We start from the raw sequence: 17,543 nt of genomic DNA, 5'->3' as shown, positions 1-17,543 counted from the left end.
TCAGGTACTATATAAACAAAGAACAGAAAGACTGCTGATCTGGATATGGTTTTAAAGACCTACTTACCTATCTGATGAGAGAAGCAAATACTTTTCTGTTGCAGGAAATCACTAGTGTTTCACCAAACTATTGGTCAGCTCAGTTAGAAAGCATTTGACAAATTTGCTAAACTCGTTGCAAAAGTTGAGAATTAGTCTCATTTTTTTGTATTTTTAATCACCTCTTACATTTTGCAGGATGATGAATTTATGCAAAGAAAAGAGAAGGCCGTCAAAACAGTTACTGATATCTTTGTAAGTATATTATTTTTTATGATCAAGAAGCAAGCAATTTTAGTAATGAAATCACTTTGCTGAGGAATAGAAGTGGTTTTAGGGCTCAGATTTATGTCCTAATAAGTTGTTTTTTAAAGTATATTCTATCCTGTTAATGTGTTTATTCAGGAGAAGCTGTCTGAAAAGGAGGAATGCAATCTATTAGCAGCACACAGTTACCTAGTAAATGTCAGCTCTGTTCAAGTGTCTTGTCCAAAGTCCCATGGTTCTTGGTAGGGTTTTCTTTACATGTCTACCAGCATGTTTTCTAAAATTGCTTTTCAGAGCTCAGAGAATGACACAGCAAAGGTGAAATAGGTTCAGGTATGCCAAATTGGGTGTTTCTTTGTTAACTGAAGAGAGTGAGTTCCCTTATCTGGTATGCTACGGCTGTTACTTTGAAATTCATAGATCGTGGCCCTGGAATCAGCTGTGTATGTGTCCACTTCTGCAGCCAGGGGAATAATTCCATAGTCAGGGTCCAAGAATGGGACAGATAATGGAAGTCAAGGATGACAAGGTACAGCCTGGTTTGATACTATTTTATACTGCTCAGCTGGCTTGTCTGAATCTCTCTGAATAGCTCTCCTGGCTTTGAGCATGCTGGCTGCTCTCCCCAGTTTGGATCTATCTGCAGAGTTGATGAAGATGTGTTCTGTCTTTTCCTCTGGATTACAGGTCTCTAGTATTTAGGTATATCTTCATGGTAGAAAAAATTTTGACATTTGTTCATCATTGCTCAGGGTATCAGACAAGCACCTTTTCACTAAATATATGCGCTCTGTCAGGATTATAGCCTCTACTGCTGGCACCTGATCTTCTTATCAGAAGATTAATTCATGAGATCTTTTAAGGTGTCAACACATGAGTGCAGTCTATAGGAAAATGCACAGGGAATTTTAAGGGGAGAAAGCATGCAAGCTTTCCTATCTGTCCATAGGAACTGGAAGAAAGGGTATAAGCTCAAGACTCTTTTGCAGGTCACCTTTAAATCACTGTGCATTGGAATTGGAAGAGAAATCAACTCTCCTAAAGGAGAGAACCAGCAAGAGTGAAAGATTAGTCTGTTGTATGAATTCATTATTAGACCTGGGGTCTAAGGACCTACCTTTTCTCAAGGGGACAATACAATGAGATTTATGGTCATAACCAGGTCTAAAGGTTAGAAAAGGGAATATTAAATGTCAGTAATGCTTACTGGGATAAGAAGTACTGCTACTGAAAGGTGAATATCTAGTAAACAGATTCTCTGGTTTTGCTCAAGTACTCAGTTATCTAATACCAAGACTAAAGTTCATGGTATGATGTCTATTCTTTATATAGCACAAGTATAGTATACAATACCACCATAAAAACTAGAATTATTTTTGTGATTTCTACTGCTTTTCTGTCGGTGTTGAAGTACGTGTTATGGGAGATTCTTAATCATAAAAAGCATGTTCATTGTGATGGGCAAAAATGTAACAAGATTTAATAACTAGAAACAAAGATGACTGAAATTCAGATTGGAAATGAGGTATAAATTGTAGAGAATAACTGGCAAAGTCCAGATAAACTTGTCAAGAAATACTATTTTCACTTGTTCAAAATCTCTACTTTGGGATTACATGTCTTGCTGAAACAGCTTTCAATCTTTTTTAAAGGTTATGGTTCAAGAATTGCTTGTTGAAAATCATAGTTCGTGTTGTGTAAGAAATCATATCAAGCAAAAAATGATCTTTCATTTTCCTTTACAGTCTTTGCAACTTTTTGCATTGAATCTTTTGTCTTGTGTGAATATAGTTAATAGTTTGAAGTTAAGCATATATAGGAAAAGCACAAGCTTTTCATTGATTTCAGCATTTGTTTTAGTAATGTATTTGTTTTAACCATTTTAAGCCTAGCCATCAAAGGACTTTAAGTTATTTCAATGTAAAACAAACCAAAGGGAGCGGACCATTCCTTTTTGCTGTTGGCTCTTTGGTGATGATGATGATGATGTGATGAGCTGATGTGAATTCCCTCTCAGGAAAAAAGGATGAGAGAAAATGTCAATCTAATTGATTTGGGATGTGAACTTTTTTTCTGGTGTTTTGACATCAAATGGAATCATAAAATTATCTCTGACGTCATAGGTTCTTGGTTAATGTCCCTCTCCACCCACCATGCCTTTGCTAGCAGGATGGTACTGAATACTACAGTTCGAGTAACTTAAAAATCTTTGGTCTGGCAACAGGAAAGATGCATTTCAGGTTCACTGCACCCTAATCTGTTGTAAAACAAAATTAATTCCAGTTAAAGTCAATGTTGTCTTAGTTCCAATTTTTAATTTTGGGAAAGCTAAGGATCCCCTGATTTATTTATTTATTTATTTAGTCCGTGCTTGGGCTGGAATATTTTTTCTATTGTTGGTAAAGAGGCTTTTAAACTGTATAATTGATCTATATGGAAAGAGGAAGAAAAAAGTTACTACTTCAATGTAGTAACATATTTCATATGCCATACTTACAGTGCTGTAACAGTTGTGTCCCTGTTAACAGTCTAACAGGATAATACCTCTGACCTTTTGTTTCCACTTTGTTTTTAAATTAAAAGTAGCTCTGTCAGCACAAAACAGTTTTCACAAATCCTTGTTTTGTTTGACGGGTTGTTGTCCAGCTATAGCATCACATTGGGATAATGTGAGACAGAAACACTTTAGTATCAGACTTAAGATATTTTTCTTCTTTAAATTGCAATGCGATTAAGGAGATAATAAACATGATTTTTTTAAACTATTAAATAACTGTTTATAGTTGTTTTTTAAACATGGAAAGACAGATCCTGTAACAAAGTCTTTAGAAATAAATTTAGTAAGATTTTATTGTGTATTTCCAAAAATGATGAAGTCAAGGATGTTTATTTTAGTAAATATATTGAGTTGGAAAGCAACCAGTGGTATATATCAGTCTAGATAGCAATGCCACACTTACTTAAAAATAAATTCTTTCTACAAGCTCTGAATTCATTTACTGTCTTACAGGAGGTTTACAAACCCCAGAGAAAATACAAGCGTCAGAAAGGAGCTGAAGAACTGCTAGATGAAGAATCAAAGGTTCATGCTACGCTTTTGGAATATGGCAGGTGAAAGATTTCATTTGATTGCCTGAGTGTTTTGTATTATGTCTCTTTAGAAGTATTCCATATAAAAATTGGTGTGGTGGTTTCTTTAATACTACTTGAGAATCATATTGTTTCAGATTTACTCTAGTTTGGTTTCAGACTTTGTTTACTCATCCTGTAAATTCCCTGGGAACTGGAGAGTCATCTTATATATGTGTACAATGCCTGATACAGTGGGAACCCACTTTCTGACTTTGTCCCTTTAGCAGGTTATGTTTATTGAACATACTTGTTCTTTGCTCCATAAAAATAGCTTATGCAATGATGGCAATACTACTGTTTTTACAACACAAAACAATACAACTCATGTCAAATTTTTAACCTCCAAAAAAAAAGTAGAAAAGTTTGAGTATATCTTTTAAGATTTGAATACTGTGCTTCAGAAAGACGTTGCAGGTTCATTTAAAAAAAAAAAAAGTGACTGGTTTTCTGGGCCATAGAGATTACACTAAGAATATCATAAGGCCTTTCCTGAGTTCATGAGCTAATAGCTCAGGATTAATTTCCAAATGGAAAGAGCATCACTTCTTCCTTCCAGTAACTTTACATGACAGTATTTTAGGCAAAGTCTAGATTTGCAGATCATAATGGAAGAGCAGATTGAGTTTGAAAATATTCTGCAAATACGCTGCACTACCTGCTTATTTAGTTTATTTGAAACATTCCAAAACTAACCTGAACCTGGCTTCATATATATATATATTTTTAATAATCCAGTTTTTAGTGCATTTTTATGTTAAAAACTGATGGAAATTTAATTTATTTGTGGAAGCTGGAAACAGTAATTCTTTCCTGTTGTTTTAGGAGATACGGATTTAGCAGGCAAGCAGGAAAAACAGAACAGGTAAAAAAAAAAAAATAGATCCAGTTGGGAGTGAGTGGGTGGGTAGGTGGGTGTCTGTGTGTTAATGGCATATCCTGTCTGCTACATGAGTGATGAGTATCTTTTAGCTAAGTGTTCCATGGTGTGGTAATTGAAGGAGGGGAGTGGTGGTGTTGTGTTGTACTTTTCTTTTGAAAGAATCACACTGCTCAGTAAAAACTTTTGCAGCCATTTATTGCATACAGGTCATTTAATGTGAAAGAGAAACGTAATACCATGCCGTAAATAAATAGTGGTGCCTTGTGAAAAGTAGGATCCTTTTCTATGCTTTTGATGACAATGGAATCATAAGCTATCTTAGTCAGAGTATTTGCAGTGTTATTATTTCAGTGTAGATACTACTTTAGGTACAAGTTTTTATTATAGACAGAGATGATGAAGAAATGCATCAATTATGTCATGGACTCAGCAGTAAATTGAGCATGTTAAGGTTGCCCTTATTCATTATCTCAACATTCCACATACAAATTTAGCATTTACAATTTATACATTGAGATGTTTCCAAATCTCAGCATACCTCTTTTTCCCTCAAAGTAACTGCCAGGCTGCAGTAATGTTTTATAGAGTTCATTTTGTTTGTTCATCAACTTGACTGTCTTTGAAATGTTATATATTGCAGCCATCATGTTTGTTGTGTGAATTGAGTCACCAGTAAGGCAGAACTAGAATATGAAATAGATTAGTGAGGCAATGGAGAGACCTAGAAATTGAGTTGGTCTGTCACCAATTCTTGTTATTTTAGTGGTATAAATTCCTGTGATTAAATTAGGCAATTCTATGCTTTTTTTTTAAGTTGCATGTTTATCATGCAAATGTTAAGTTATTAAAAATATATATTTTGGTCAAAAATTACAGCTTTACCCTCTATAGCAGACATTTTGGTTTAGACAATTGCCTTGTCGAATTGGTAGTTTCCAGAAGAATATGGAATAAGAGATCTTTGCCCTGGAAGTGTCTGTAGCAAGCCAGAGATGCTCTATCAAAGACCTTCTGAATGCTTTTGAAATCAGTGAGGGATGGCATGAAATGGAGTGTGGGGATGTTCTGGTAGCTGAAATATTTTTATAAAAGCAGATCAGTTATGTTCCATTTTTTCCTTCATGTCTGTATTAGTACTTTACATTACATGGACTGGATATAATAGTTTCTTAATTTCTCTTTAAAAGGCTGAAGATAAAAAAATTGTGGTACCTTCAGGGCTTGCAGCATCAGGAAAAGCTGAGCCTTGTGATGAAGATGACCTTCAAGCTGCTGAAGAGGTGTGCCATGTACTGAAGTAGGCATGGATGTAACTAGCTTGGGTGGAGGGCAACAGTTATCTGTGCCCCTCCTTCCTCTGTTGGGAGGAAAAATTAGGTGCTTAGCTGAAGGGAGAGTTGCTTTCCAGAAGAGTATGGAACTTGAAATCAATGTACAGGAGTTAAATATTTATCGATATTCGATACAAAAAAAAAAAAAAAACTTCAGTTTTGGAATTTGAGCATTTTTAGGAGGTCAGTTTTTGGCTTGATACTGGGTTCTGAATACCGTGAGTTAGACTGTACTTTTGTAAAGAATTTTCCTTTATTCGGTAACTTCATTGACCTCTGAATTAACGGGACAGTAAGTCTATGAAAGTTACGTTCATTAAAATGCATGTTACGCAATGTTAGTTGTATACATATGCCACTGTCACTAGGCAGAAATAAATAAGATATTTTTATGTATAATACCTCATATTTTGTCCTAGCTTCGCATTAAAACTCTGATGACTGGAATGGCTGCAATGGCAACAGAAGAGGTAAGCATCTAAAACTGATACAGCTTTGTTTAAATCGTTGTTAGTTATGTTTTAGTGGTCACTGTTCAGATTCATCATCATCAGTGTTTCCTACTTCATCAGGCTCTGTAGTACATTAATATGTGGTTATAGGGGCGATTTTTGTCCAATGTAAAAGTTTTCTATGTTCCTGTTAACATTAGAGTTTGAGGAAATTGCCATATAAAAAAAGCACAGGCAGTTCAAAAACTCCAAATGTTTTTTTTATTTCTTTTACTTTGATACCCTTGCAGGGCAAATTGACAGCAAGCACGGTAGGACAGATAGTTGGACTCCAATCAGATGAGATCAAGCAAATAGTGTCAGAATACGCTGAAAAGGTAAGTGTTATGTGGTTATGATTTACCAAATAGTGTTTGATAATTAATTTATTTAAGCTTCTAAATTAATTGCTATGATTCTCCTAAAACAACACTGTTCCATATATTGTGTGCATGACAGCACAGTCAGGATTCAGGGAAGTGTTTTAATTAGACTTAAATATGCACAAGCTTTTGGCATGAGAGTGCATATTCTGTTATTGCATATATGAGTAGTTTGGCTGTTAAGCACCTGCTTAAACTTGCTCATGAATAAAGAAAGGCCTGAGCTGATACCTATTGAAACCAGAGGCCTGAATGCATTTGAAAATGTTAAACGTTAAGTGCAGGAATAGGGTTCTGCGGGACTGCTCAGAGAAAAATCTATGCCTACTCCACTCAGATTGTTAGACACTGGAATCTTACTTGCACTGGGCACCGTTCATCAGTCATATACTAGGTCTCTCATTCTGAATCTGGTATTAACAAAAAACAAATCTTTGCTCTTATAAGTCAAGGCGATTAACCGTGTATATTAGCTCCATTCATTGTGTTCAGCAGTGATTGTTTTCTTTACAGTAATGTGAGGAAGAATTCTGGCTCTTAGAGCAATTAATACATATAATACATCACTGCCAGTTATGAGTTATAGGTCACTCTTATTTGTCCAATAGTCTTCTCATATTTCTTCCTTTTTGTTGACACTTATGAGGTATGGAGCTTTCCCATTTGGGAGATAAACCCTATAACTCAACAGAGTCTATAGCAAATTCTTGGCCTTTCTTTATTATAAAGGATTGGAAGAACAGAAGCCCAGGGGTCATATTTCAATGTTACATTTCTTCTGTTCTGAGAGAAGGCAGCAAGACCTTGACTATTACAGTAGAACAATGATTAATACTCTGGGAAGTAAGAACTGATTCAAGTCAAACCAAAAATATATCGCTTTTCAGATCTACTGGATATGATGGAAAAGAAATGTTGTGTATGTGTGTATGCATACACCAGGAAAAGAGAATTAAAGATGTTATCAAACAGCTTATTAAAGCATCAACAATGTTTGGATATGGTTCTAATAGTTTTAACCCCTTCTAAGTATTCCTAGTCTGAAGAGAAAGGTGGTTCTTATTTGTCAATCAGAATCTTAATAGGTTTCACAGGCCCATTTTCAGTGCAGAAAGCTGGCAAACAAAATTCTAGATCTGATTTTGCCATATGCAAGGACTGTGCTTACAAGATGGTGTTTTTGCTGAAGATCAATGTGTAGTTTTCTGCATTTCCCATCCTTTCTGCTGCTCTGTTAACTTGCTTGGTTAATTGTAAGGAAAGCTTCTAGTGTTGTTCCTCGTTTTCTAAAAAAAGAACGTCTTGGCAGAAAATTGTTAACATGGTTTTTATTTGCCTATCCATCACCAGCTTTTTAAGGACAGTCATTCAAAGTAGCTTGGATTTTTACTGTGCTAGAAGGATACTTGCAAATTCTCAGAGGAAGAATCCCCACACATAACAGAAGGTTTTGCTAGGAGTAGAATTGGATGAAGAGCTTGTTGCTTGCTAAAATGAGATGACTATAACTAGAGAAATGCTGTCTGAAAACTACACCTTTCAAAATGCTTGAAGAAGAAACTTTTTCAGAAGTGTTTTAAATGGTGTTTGCAAATTGCTCTCATATCATGAAGAGTTGACTTGGAATATTTCTGGACTTTTAGATTTGTATTTGACATTACTACACACCCTACACATTGGGTTGGTGTAGCATAAGATAAGCATTTCAACCATTTAGTGTGGTTAAAGTTAATTGTTCAAGGAAGATACTAAATGTGCTATTTATTAATTTCTTGGTTTGCAGAAACCCTGGAAGGTAGGGTGAGATTCTGTGATTTTTAATGTGGGTTCCTGAGACTCAGGAACGTGTCAAGGAAAAATGATGGCAAATTACATTGGAATGACTGCTAAGGATTTAAGTGGAACTTGACTGAAAACAGATTTGAACTGTTAAAAGAGTTGAAGATTGCTTTTGTTTTCCCAATGGGCTTCAGACAGTTTCAAATTGAGGCAACTATGGTGGAGTTCAGTCTCCTCTGAAGTGTATTTAGTGATAGGAGGTGGTTGAAAGTGAAGAGATAAAGTTTACTGCTACAACATTTATATCTTCATACAGAGACTCAATATTTTTTTCCTTTAAGAAGCAGGCTGTGACAGTCATTATTACTAGCCATTTATTTTGGCTGGCAGTTTATGAGCTGCAAATAGATTAGCAATACTGATGAATATAAAATAACGTAATTAATATTGAGTTTTAACATACAAAATTTTGTCTTGCAAAGTGAGTTTCTGAATAATATTTGACTTGTTTATTTTAATTCACTAATTCTTTTGGGGGCAGTTGGAAGGAACCTGGGAGGAGTGCAAAAGTGAACCTATACCTACCTGCCAGTGGGTGGGGATACCACACGTTGACTGAAAAGTTGGAGGATGTATCTGTTCAGTCCTTTTTGTCACATGCAATTGCAATTCTTTTGAGATACAGCAGCAAATTGATAATCTTGAACAGGCAGAGACACTAATGCTTTCTTAAGTAATGTCAGCTACTGGGACAGTCTAGTAAGAGGCCAGGTAACAACAAACAATGTCAAAAGCAAAGTAGTTTCTATAAGGTGTGCTTTCTTCCTTCTGTGCTGAAAGTTTTGTTTTCTCCCCTAGTTGCAAATCAGTTCCGCAGTAACTGCAATGCTGTAGTGTTGCTGCAGAGCAAATCCTTTTTAATTTTCATACCAGAAAGGTTTTTCTGCAGAAACCTCTGTATGTGGTGGTTATTTCCCGGTTTCAAAAAGCAAGCTTAGCAGCCCACTTCTTGAGGCATGGCCTTTTCTTAATAAATCATCAAGAATGGTGGTGTGGAAACACATTTTTCTTTTATGTTCCCAAGAGGTTACATATGAGGCAGAAAATACTTTTAACAATGTACTTAAAGCAGGCATGTTTTAATGATGTCATTTTAAAAGCGAAGGAAGGAGAAGAAAAGAAAAGGAAGGAGAATCTTGACACTACTGTAGGAACATTATGGGCGCATTGCGAATGTAGCTCCCATAGTAACCGATAAATTGCATCAGTAACACATGCTCTTTTGAGTTTTAAAGATCAAACCAGGGTTGATTGCCATATTTTTTCAAGAGCATGGAGCACAGGGCAAGAACAGAGGTAGAATTTGATGAGGAACTGGGCACTCTTTGTTTCTCACGTATTCAAGAGGAAAAAAAAAATGTTAGGACAATAAGAATGTGAATTGCCTGAAGAAGTAGAAGTTTGCAGAGACAGCAAAAACTGTTTTGACAGTGCTTCCTAAAAGAAAGGGAGCTTTAGGGTTTGGCTGTTCTTTGGGATTTATTAACAAAAATATAAAATGTTTTGTCTTTTTATATTCTTATATATTAGTTTTGTTTTATAAGGCCTACACCGAAATGCAAGAAGTTAGAAATACTTGAATAGATTGAACGTTATCAGCCTGAAACAAAAGATTAGAAGATTATGACTATGAAATAATTATAATATGCCCTACAGATTTTTTTTAAAAAGAGATAAAAAGAACAATTGTTTTTTGAACATCCCATCAGATCCAGTACTTCTACACACCTTTCCAAAATAAATGGACATGTTAAAACTCTGTCATGGAAGCAAGTCTAGCATTTGTCAGTTTCTGTACTGAAAAGCATTTTGCTACAGAAAAGCAATTTAGCATAAGCTAATGTTATGATAGGCATTCTGCTTCCTTCATTGTGTGCACATTTCAAAAAGGAGAAGTAGTAAATTTATAGGGTTCAGTGCAGGTTTAGAATATCATTTGCCACTACAGAGTGCCAGTTTTTAGCTTGTGATCTGTGAAGCCCCTGATACTTCATAGACTACTACAGATCTTTATGCAAGAAATTAAGCAAGCTAGTTTACCTTTTACAGTAAAATTAAATTTGTTATATAGAACTTTGCACTGTCACAGAAAAAATAGTGGTGTCTACAATCAAAAAAGTAAAAAAAAAAAAAAAAATCAATAATGAAGTAGAATGTTTTTTTCTGTTGTCTGAAGCCACTTGAAGACTAACATGGAAACCAACAGGAAAAGCAATACTAACTGTATTAGCAAAACGTGTAAGATACATGTTGTGGTTCACTTTTAGTGTTGTAACTGAGGAGTGTGGAGGAGTATTAAGGAAAGTGAAGTAGATCACTTCCTTCAGCAGTAGGTGTTTTTAATGTCAGTATTTAATCTTGCAATGTTTTACGTCATTCCTGCCTAGTAGGCACTAGCTGAGAAGGGTGCAGTGTTGGTGTCTACTCTGCCAAGTTAAGGACTTACCCTTTCTTCATGATTGGCCTGCTCCAAGACGGGCATCAAAGGAGATTTTAGTTTGTCTTCTGCCAATCATAACACAAGTAAATTTTTCACTTCAAGTTGAGAAGAAGATAACATTTATGCCAAGTGTATTATATTGCCTTCTGTGGATGAGGTGTTCTGTTGTTTTTTCTCTTGTCTTCAGAAGACCCCTCTGCCTTTCCTATACTTGTAATAGAAGCTTTGATGCTATGTCTTGAAGCCTCCACACGAGGCACCAGTATTTAGTCTCTCTGCTGCAGTTCGTGTTTGATGTATTGACTTTTACTGTGCACTGTTGTCAACAAGCTGTCATGAAAGCTTTGAGATCTTCAGCACAAGTTCATATGGATTAATATATTATTAATAATAACTATTTTACTATATTAATAATATATTAATTGCTCTTTAATCTACTGCAAATACACAATTTCTATTACAGATGTTATTCATGGTAAAGTATGTTTCTGGCAGCTTTCCCTTCAAAATTCAGAGAGAACAGGAGAGTGGATCCAGATTGTTGTCTTAATTATGTATTTGTGAGACACTTTCTTGGCAATGCAAGCACTTTTAAAGACTAGTGGCCATTGCACAGAAACACATAAAAATAAAAGCGTAGAGAGGTAAATGTAATTACCACGTTGCAATTATGTCAATCAGCATACTGCATGTAAACCAGTATTTCAGAATCTAAAGACACAAATGTTTAAGGCTTTTAAGAGTTATGGATTTACGTGTTGAGGTATGACATTGATATCTCCAATTGAAGAAGTTCAGTAAATATTACTTAAGCAATAAGATTGCTTCAGTTTAAAGGGGGGGGGGGTAGGCTGCTAGGCTGCTTTCTTTCTTTTTTTAAGAACCCTACTAGGTTTAACTGTATTGCTGACAAAACAATTAATTTGACGTGGTATGCTGTAGTATTTTCAATGAGTCTCATGGCACTTGACTATCTTACCTTACTGATACTTCTGGGATATAATTTATTTGTTTGGCTCATTTCTTATCTTGATGCAAGACAGATTGGTGAGTCGTTCTTTCTGTTGGGTAGTGGGACACAGCCCTTGATAAGGAAATATCACAAGTGTGTCCCAGTTTGGCGTTTCCTTAGCTACTGTAGAAGTAAAAAGTAATGGTTTGAGTTTCAACAGGCTTTACTACTCTTTATTTTAGCAGTCTGAGCTTTCTGCTGAGGAGCGTCCTGAAAGGCTTGGAGCTGCCCAACAGCACAGAAGGAAGGTAGCATCTCTGAATAAGCAGATCTTGCAGAAAACCAAACTCCTGGAAGAGGTAAGTATTATGTGTGTAACAAAGAAAACATTGATAAATGTGGTTGATCACCAAGTTTATGCCACCCAGAAAAGATTTGCAAGCTGTCTTCTCTACCAGCAATTTGTCATGTTCAACATCCATTTCAGCATCTCTGAACATCTTGCTTGCACATTTATTACTAAGACAATGTGCCTGGTTTCATATTAAAAAAATGAATAACCCTGTGAGGGAGAGGGGCTAGTTGATCAAAAGAAGTTTTTAGTTTTGTTTGGGTTTTGTATTGTTTTGTACACCTCTTTTGGAGATGCTCTGTGTGTTTTTTCTGCATTTGACTTGATAGCTATGATGTTGAAACTGAAAACAGTCCACTGAAGAAACAAGTTAGGAAACTGCTCTTAAATATGTTTCATGCTTCTTTAGGCTGATGGGTTTTTCACTCTGTATGCCCCATCTGTCAAAACCAGTATTTTTTTAATAGTAAATAGCACTAAAATTATTATTTGCACTATAAGTTGAACGTAGGTGATGTTTGTCACAATTCCTCTTCATTCTAGAGTGACAGGTTAGAAAGTATTATGCTATATTTATTGCGATATACTGAAATTTATTACGGGTTTTTTACTTGAATTTGTATTATTTCAACACAGTAATATGAATTTTCCATGTCTATTTCAAATACAACTTTGGTACCTGGTCAAAATGATGACTTAATGCTAGGTATTGTCAGTATTTTAATACTTAAATGCACGCTGAAGTGTCAACCTTTCAAAACTATAACATGGCCTTATGAACAGTTAAATTCTAGCTTAATTCCATTATAGGTCTATATAGGTTTATTTTTCTGTTTGTTTCTTTTTTTTCCTCACTGAAATAGGAACATAAATTACAGAGTGTGATCTTAAGGCATTTCAGAAGTGGGGAAAGTAGAAGGATATTCACTGTACCCTAAATCATTACCTTAGAGTGGAGGCAGATACAAGCACTTTGAGCTTGCCGGTTGCAGACCTGTTCCAAATTGAAAGCTGTGCTGTCATGACTGGCAACAGTTCGGTACTGCCCTGTGATAAAAGGGCATGTTCACTTGGGTTTAAGGATATTCCAGTACAGTTCTAGAGATTTGGAGTGGATGTTGGCTTGTGTCCATCAGCCCACATCCATCTGCAGTTTTTCTGCAGACAGCAGACGTACTTGAGGAATGCTCAGTTTGAATGTAGGATACTGGAACAGCGCACCACAGCTCTTGTCCTTTGCCCTTGCACTGTGAGAGCTGTTCGTGTTCTTGGAGACAATTAGCTCAAGGTGAATTTGGGGAAGGATCACCTAGGTATGTTCACATTGTAGCATTGGAGAACTGCAACAGCTAGCTCAGGTTTAAAAAACAAATTTTGATATTGCACTAGCACACTGACCTCCAGCCATGCTGTTTGTTTGATTTTTTTTTTATTATTTTTTTTTGCCTAGTTGAACAGTAGGAGAGGCTGGTATATGAGCTTAGCAGTTGTAATTGGCTTTTGCAGTGGGGTGAGATAGAAGAAGTTAAAATCAGTGACAGTCAAGACCTCCTTTTAAAAGGTATTTGTGAAATTCTGTCTTCAGTACTGCCAGTATTAAGTAATTTCTGGCAAGAGTTCTCATATCAAGTGGTTCTTTAATCTTTGTCTATTTTCATGAGATGTGGACTTCAGGTTTAAATTACTTTCTTTTTTAGCTAGTTAGAATTCAGTCTGTTGGTGATTTATTTGTGAAAAATACAGAAATACTAATGCAAAAAGTCTTATAAATTTGTCTGTGGAGAGGGATGATTAGAGTGAGTCACAGCTCCGTGTGGTGAATGGCAAACTCAGCCATCAGGAAAAGAGGAAAAGAAGAGGATCAGAAAGTGAAATGTGCATTTCTTTACTTGCAGTGCTTCTCTTCTCTAACCCCCGTCCTGTTTTTATTGTTAATATTTGCAGTGTTACCTTAAAATATATGGACTTTCGGGAGGGATATTTATGTAAAATTAACCTCTAAACTATTTGACAAGTGAAAGAGCCAGTGGCATTTTGGTAATAATATATATCAGGAAGGTCAGGTGGAAAGTATTTGCTGCTATTAATTAAATGTTCAGAGTTCTTGCAATAAGATATACTCACCTGATGAGAAAAGCCCCTGTTTGTGATGGCTTGCCTATCATTTAACAGACAACCATTATTAGCATCTCAAATATTGCTGTTCTCCATTACAGGTGTAATTAGCGTGAACATAGAATTTAACTCTCTTCTTTCTCTTTGTAATAGTTGCAAGCTAAATGTGCTGATCTGCAGACAAAATGTACTGAAGCAAAAAAGACATTAACCGAGGTAATCTCTTTGTTTGTCTGGGCGCTGATTCTAGCTGGATCATTTTTGAGATAATTCTTTTGAGACGTTATGTGTAGAGGGATGTATTAAATGCTGAAGATGACTGACAACTTTTCTATGTTAAGAAAGTTTTGAGGTTGTGAATAGGGTTATGATTTTTTTGTCTTATCGCCCAGTAGCTTTTCTGGTCCAAAAGAAAAACTCACACACTCTAGAATGGGAGGAAGTGGCTTTACTACGAAAAGAAAATAATGTTTATAGTGGCAACAGAGTGTATGAGTCAGTAAAAATGATTGCGTGAAGTGTAATGTTAATCTATTGGATTACTTCATGGAGTTATTTTTGGATTTAGTTATTTCTGCATGTGAAGACTGCTTTTTGACATTTTATTGCTTTTAATTCTTAGATTGTTGCTCTGCTTTTTTTTATGACGATGCTTCTACATAACTCTAGATCCGAAATATCGTGAATAATAGGATTTTTTTGGTTGGTTGGTTGTCTTTTTTCTTTCAGTGGGAAGGATTACAGACATAGTAAAGGGATTGAACTAAACATTATGGTCTGAAAGAGAAAGTTGTATCTGATTTTACTGTCTGATCTCGTATGTCAACTGTGGAACCCTCTTCCAGTTGTGAAATGTCATTATGACTGGATTTTGTTCTTCATAAGTCCCTGCAGTCCTGCTCAAATTCAGCGCTTAGATCTTTATGTTCTGTGCCTTGTATTACCAGCATTTTGGTTGTACTCATGGGTTGCTGGATGGCATGGTTACTGCCTTACCCCATGCTCCAACGGAATATAGAATAGTTAAGATGAGCATATTGAAGTCACTTGGCACAATGTAGGGGACAATCATGTTTTTTATTTTAAAAGTGTATCTTACAGAATTATTATTTATAACCCTTAGGTCAAGAGTTATAGTGAAAAGCTGGACAAGGAATTGGCGGCTTTAGAAACTATAGAATCCCAAGCAGATTCTAGGTAAGTGTTTTTCCTTCTTTTGTGGCATTTGAAGTTCTGAAAAATGATGGTTTTAAAACCAAGTAATTGAATATTTCTAGCTTTTTTCAGCCTAAACAAATAATTAGAATTTAAACAAGTACATTTTCCGGCTTCCTTCCAAAAACAGCAAAAGATTGTCTTATTATTAAGTCTGAGTGAAAAGTGTCAATACGTAGCTGAAAATAAACGTGGATGCTTAAATATAATACAAGCAAAAGAATACTATACACAATTGAAATGTATATGAGGCCTTCCTGTTCTTATTTTCTTTATATTTGAAGTCTTCATCTTGCATAAATTATGGTACTCTTTCAAAACTTCCACAACAATGAGGCGAGAGCATTGCAAAATCATCAAAATATTTAGGGTAACACCATGTTTTATTTTGACCATATCACAGAATCACAGAATCGTCTAGGTTGGAAGAGACCTTCAAGATCACCCAGTCCAACCTCTGACCTAACACTAACAAGTCATAGTAATATTTGGATTTATAATTTACATGGATTTTATTGGAAAAGTGTATAGAACTAAGCTTATTCCTGTATCTTTTAGTTCTCAATCTGTTTAATTTAAAAACTAAAAAACTAATGCAGTTTGCTGGATCTTCAAATTTAGCATATTACAGAATCTGCGAGCACTGGTGGCCATGAATGAGAACCTCAAAAGTCAGGAGCAAGAATTCAAAGCACATTGTAGGGTAAGTTTTGATTTTTTTATATAATGCTTCTTTACCAAGCTTTAAATGTATGCTTATACTTCTTCCTGCTTTGTCCTTTCTTCCCCTCCCTGCCATTTACTGCTTTTTACAGGTTCATATTAAATACTGCCACTAGTTTGATTTTTTGCAGAATTATGGACAGTTGCCCAATTCTGCAGTGTATCATATCTACAACGAGGCTGTCAACCAAGAAGGTTGGAACTGAACTAACCAGAAGGACTCGCTCCCTGCTATGAGGCAGGGAGCTACAAGGAAGGCAGGCAGGGCATCTGAAGTAGTGTGGCCTTCAATGTTTTGTTTTGCCAGGGGTCTTTGTTAAAAGGCAGTTTCTAGATAAAACGCCAGATCAGCCCTGTACTGTGGCTCTTCCTGTTCCCTTCCCTGTTCTGCCACATCTGGAGATGTGGCAACAGGGATTACAAATAGATAATAATATTACAATAAATCTAAGTTTGAGATCAGGCTGTACTAGATACCATCTGTGCTATTCACAGCCTGAAACACGTTCTGTCGTCTTGGACGAGCAGTGACCTGAGAAGCACAGTGCACAAGAGGAAGGCGTCTTGAAAGTCCCTAGCTTTGGAGCAAACCACCGGAAGAGACAGAGATTGAGATAAATCTATTACAGTTTTCAGAGTAGAGTTTCAGTTTTACTGCTTAATTACAGTGTTTTGCTGCCATGTTTACTGCTGTGTTTATGGGCTGCTTAGAAATATGATCAGAGAGAATTGTTTCCTTCTCTTCTGTTTAAACAGTGTTAGATCAAATTTAATGGAATGAAAAAAAGTAAAAAGACACACTGCCTGTGGCAGATACTGAGTATAGAAACCTCATTTTCCCCAAACATACCGTTTTGGAAAGCTGTAAAGGATCCTGATGGAAACGACCTTACAACTAACTTTGTTCATTCATTAGTGTGATTACCACGTGTTGTGGTTCTGTGTCATGCTATTGCTATTGTAATATTTCTTTACTTCCTTAGTTTCTCATTTTCTATGTCACTCATTAGTTGTTTCAGCTGGCTCTAGTATATTTGTAAGTCAGAAATAAATCTGTTCTTTTGTTTGATAAAAGCAGGCATTCAATTTTATGCAATGAGTAATAATGGGTGCCTTACCCCTGGGCAAGGAATGCTGTTTAATCTTACAAATTCTAAAATAAAATATGTTGTCAGTGCCAAATTTTTGTTACAGGTCTATGGCATCAAGCCTCCTGCCATCCCCTTTTAGGAGAGGTCTCAATTAAAAGCAACATAAGTTCCTCTCTTTTTTTTTTTATTTTGTAGGAAGAAATGGAGCGTCTTCAACAAAATATTGAGAATCTGAAAGCTGAGGCAGCGGAAAGTGGGGAGGAAGAGGTAAACATCAAATGTGTTAATGGTTT

The 17,543-nt window shown here is 35.8% G+C and overlaps 1 protein-coding gene across 2 annotated transcripts in view; it reads left to right on the top strand.

The window, feature by feature from the left end:
• CCDC93 (CCC complex scaffolding subunit CCDC93) overlaps nt 1-17,543 on the top strand; it is a 40,900-nt gene that overhangs the window by 10,542 nt on the left and 12,815 nt on the right. For both annotated transcript variants that reach the window (XM_083840610.1, XM_083840609.1), the window contains exons 6-16: nt 238-294; nt 3,317-3,417; nt 4,261-4,300; nt 5,506-5,598; nt 6,069-6,119; nt 6,392-6,478; nt 11,997-12,113; nt 14,375-14,437; nt 15,345-15,418; nt 16,058-16,139; nt 17,446-17,517. In XM_083840610.1, coding sequence (XP_083696736.1) covers nt 238-294; nt 3,317-3,417; nt 4,261-4,300; nt 5,506-5,598; nt 6,069-6,119; nt 6,392-6,478; nt 11,997-12,113; nt 14,375-14,437; nt 15,345-15,418; nt 16,058-16,139; nt 17,446-17,517 — 837 coding nt within the window. The remainder of the gene's footprint in view (nt 1-237; nt 295-3,316; nt 3,418-4,260; nt 4,301-5,505; nt 5,599-6,068; nt 6,120-6,391; nt 6,479-11,996; nt 12,114-14,374; nt 14,438-15,344; nt 15,419-16,057; nt 16,140-17,445; nt 17,518-17,543) is intronic.

The sequence above is a fragment of the Anser anser genome (genome assembly GCF_964211835.1).
Source record: "Anser anser genome assembly, chromosome: 6".
Taxonomy (NCBI): Eukaryota; Metazoa; Chordata; class Aves; order Anseriformes; family Anatidae; genus Anser; species Anser anser.
Note: the sequence above shows the minus strand (reverse complement) of the source record. Positions and strands in the feature narration are given on the sequence as shown.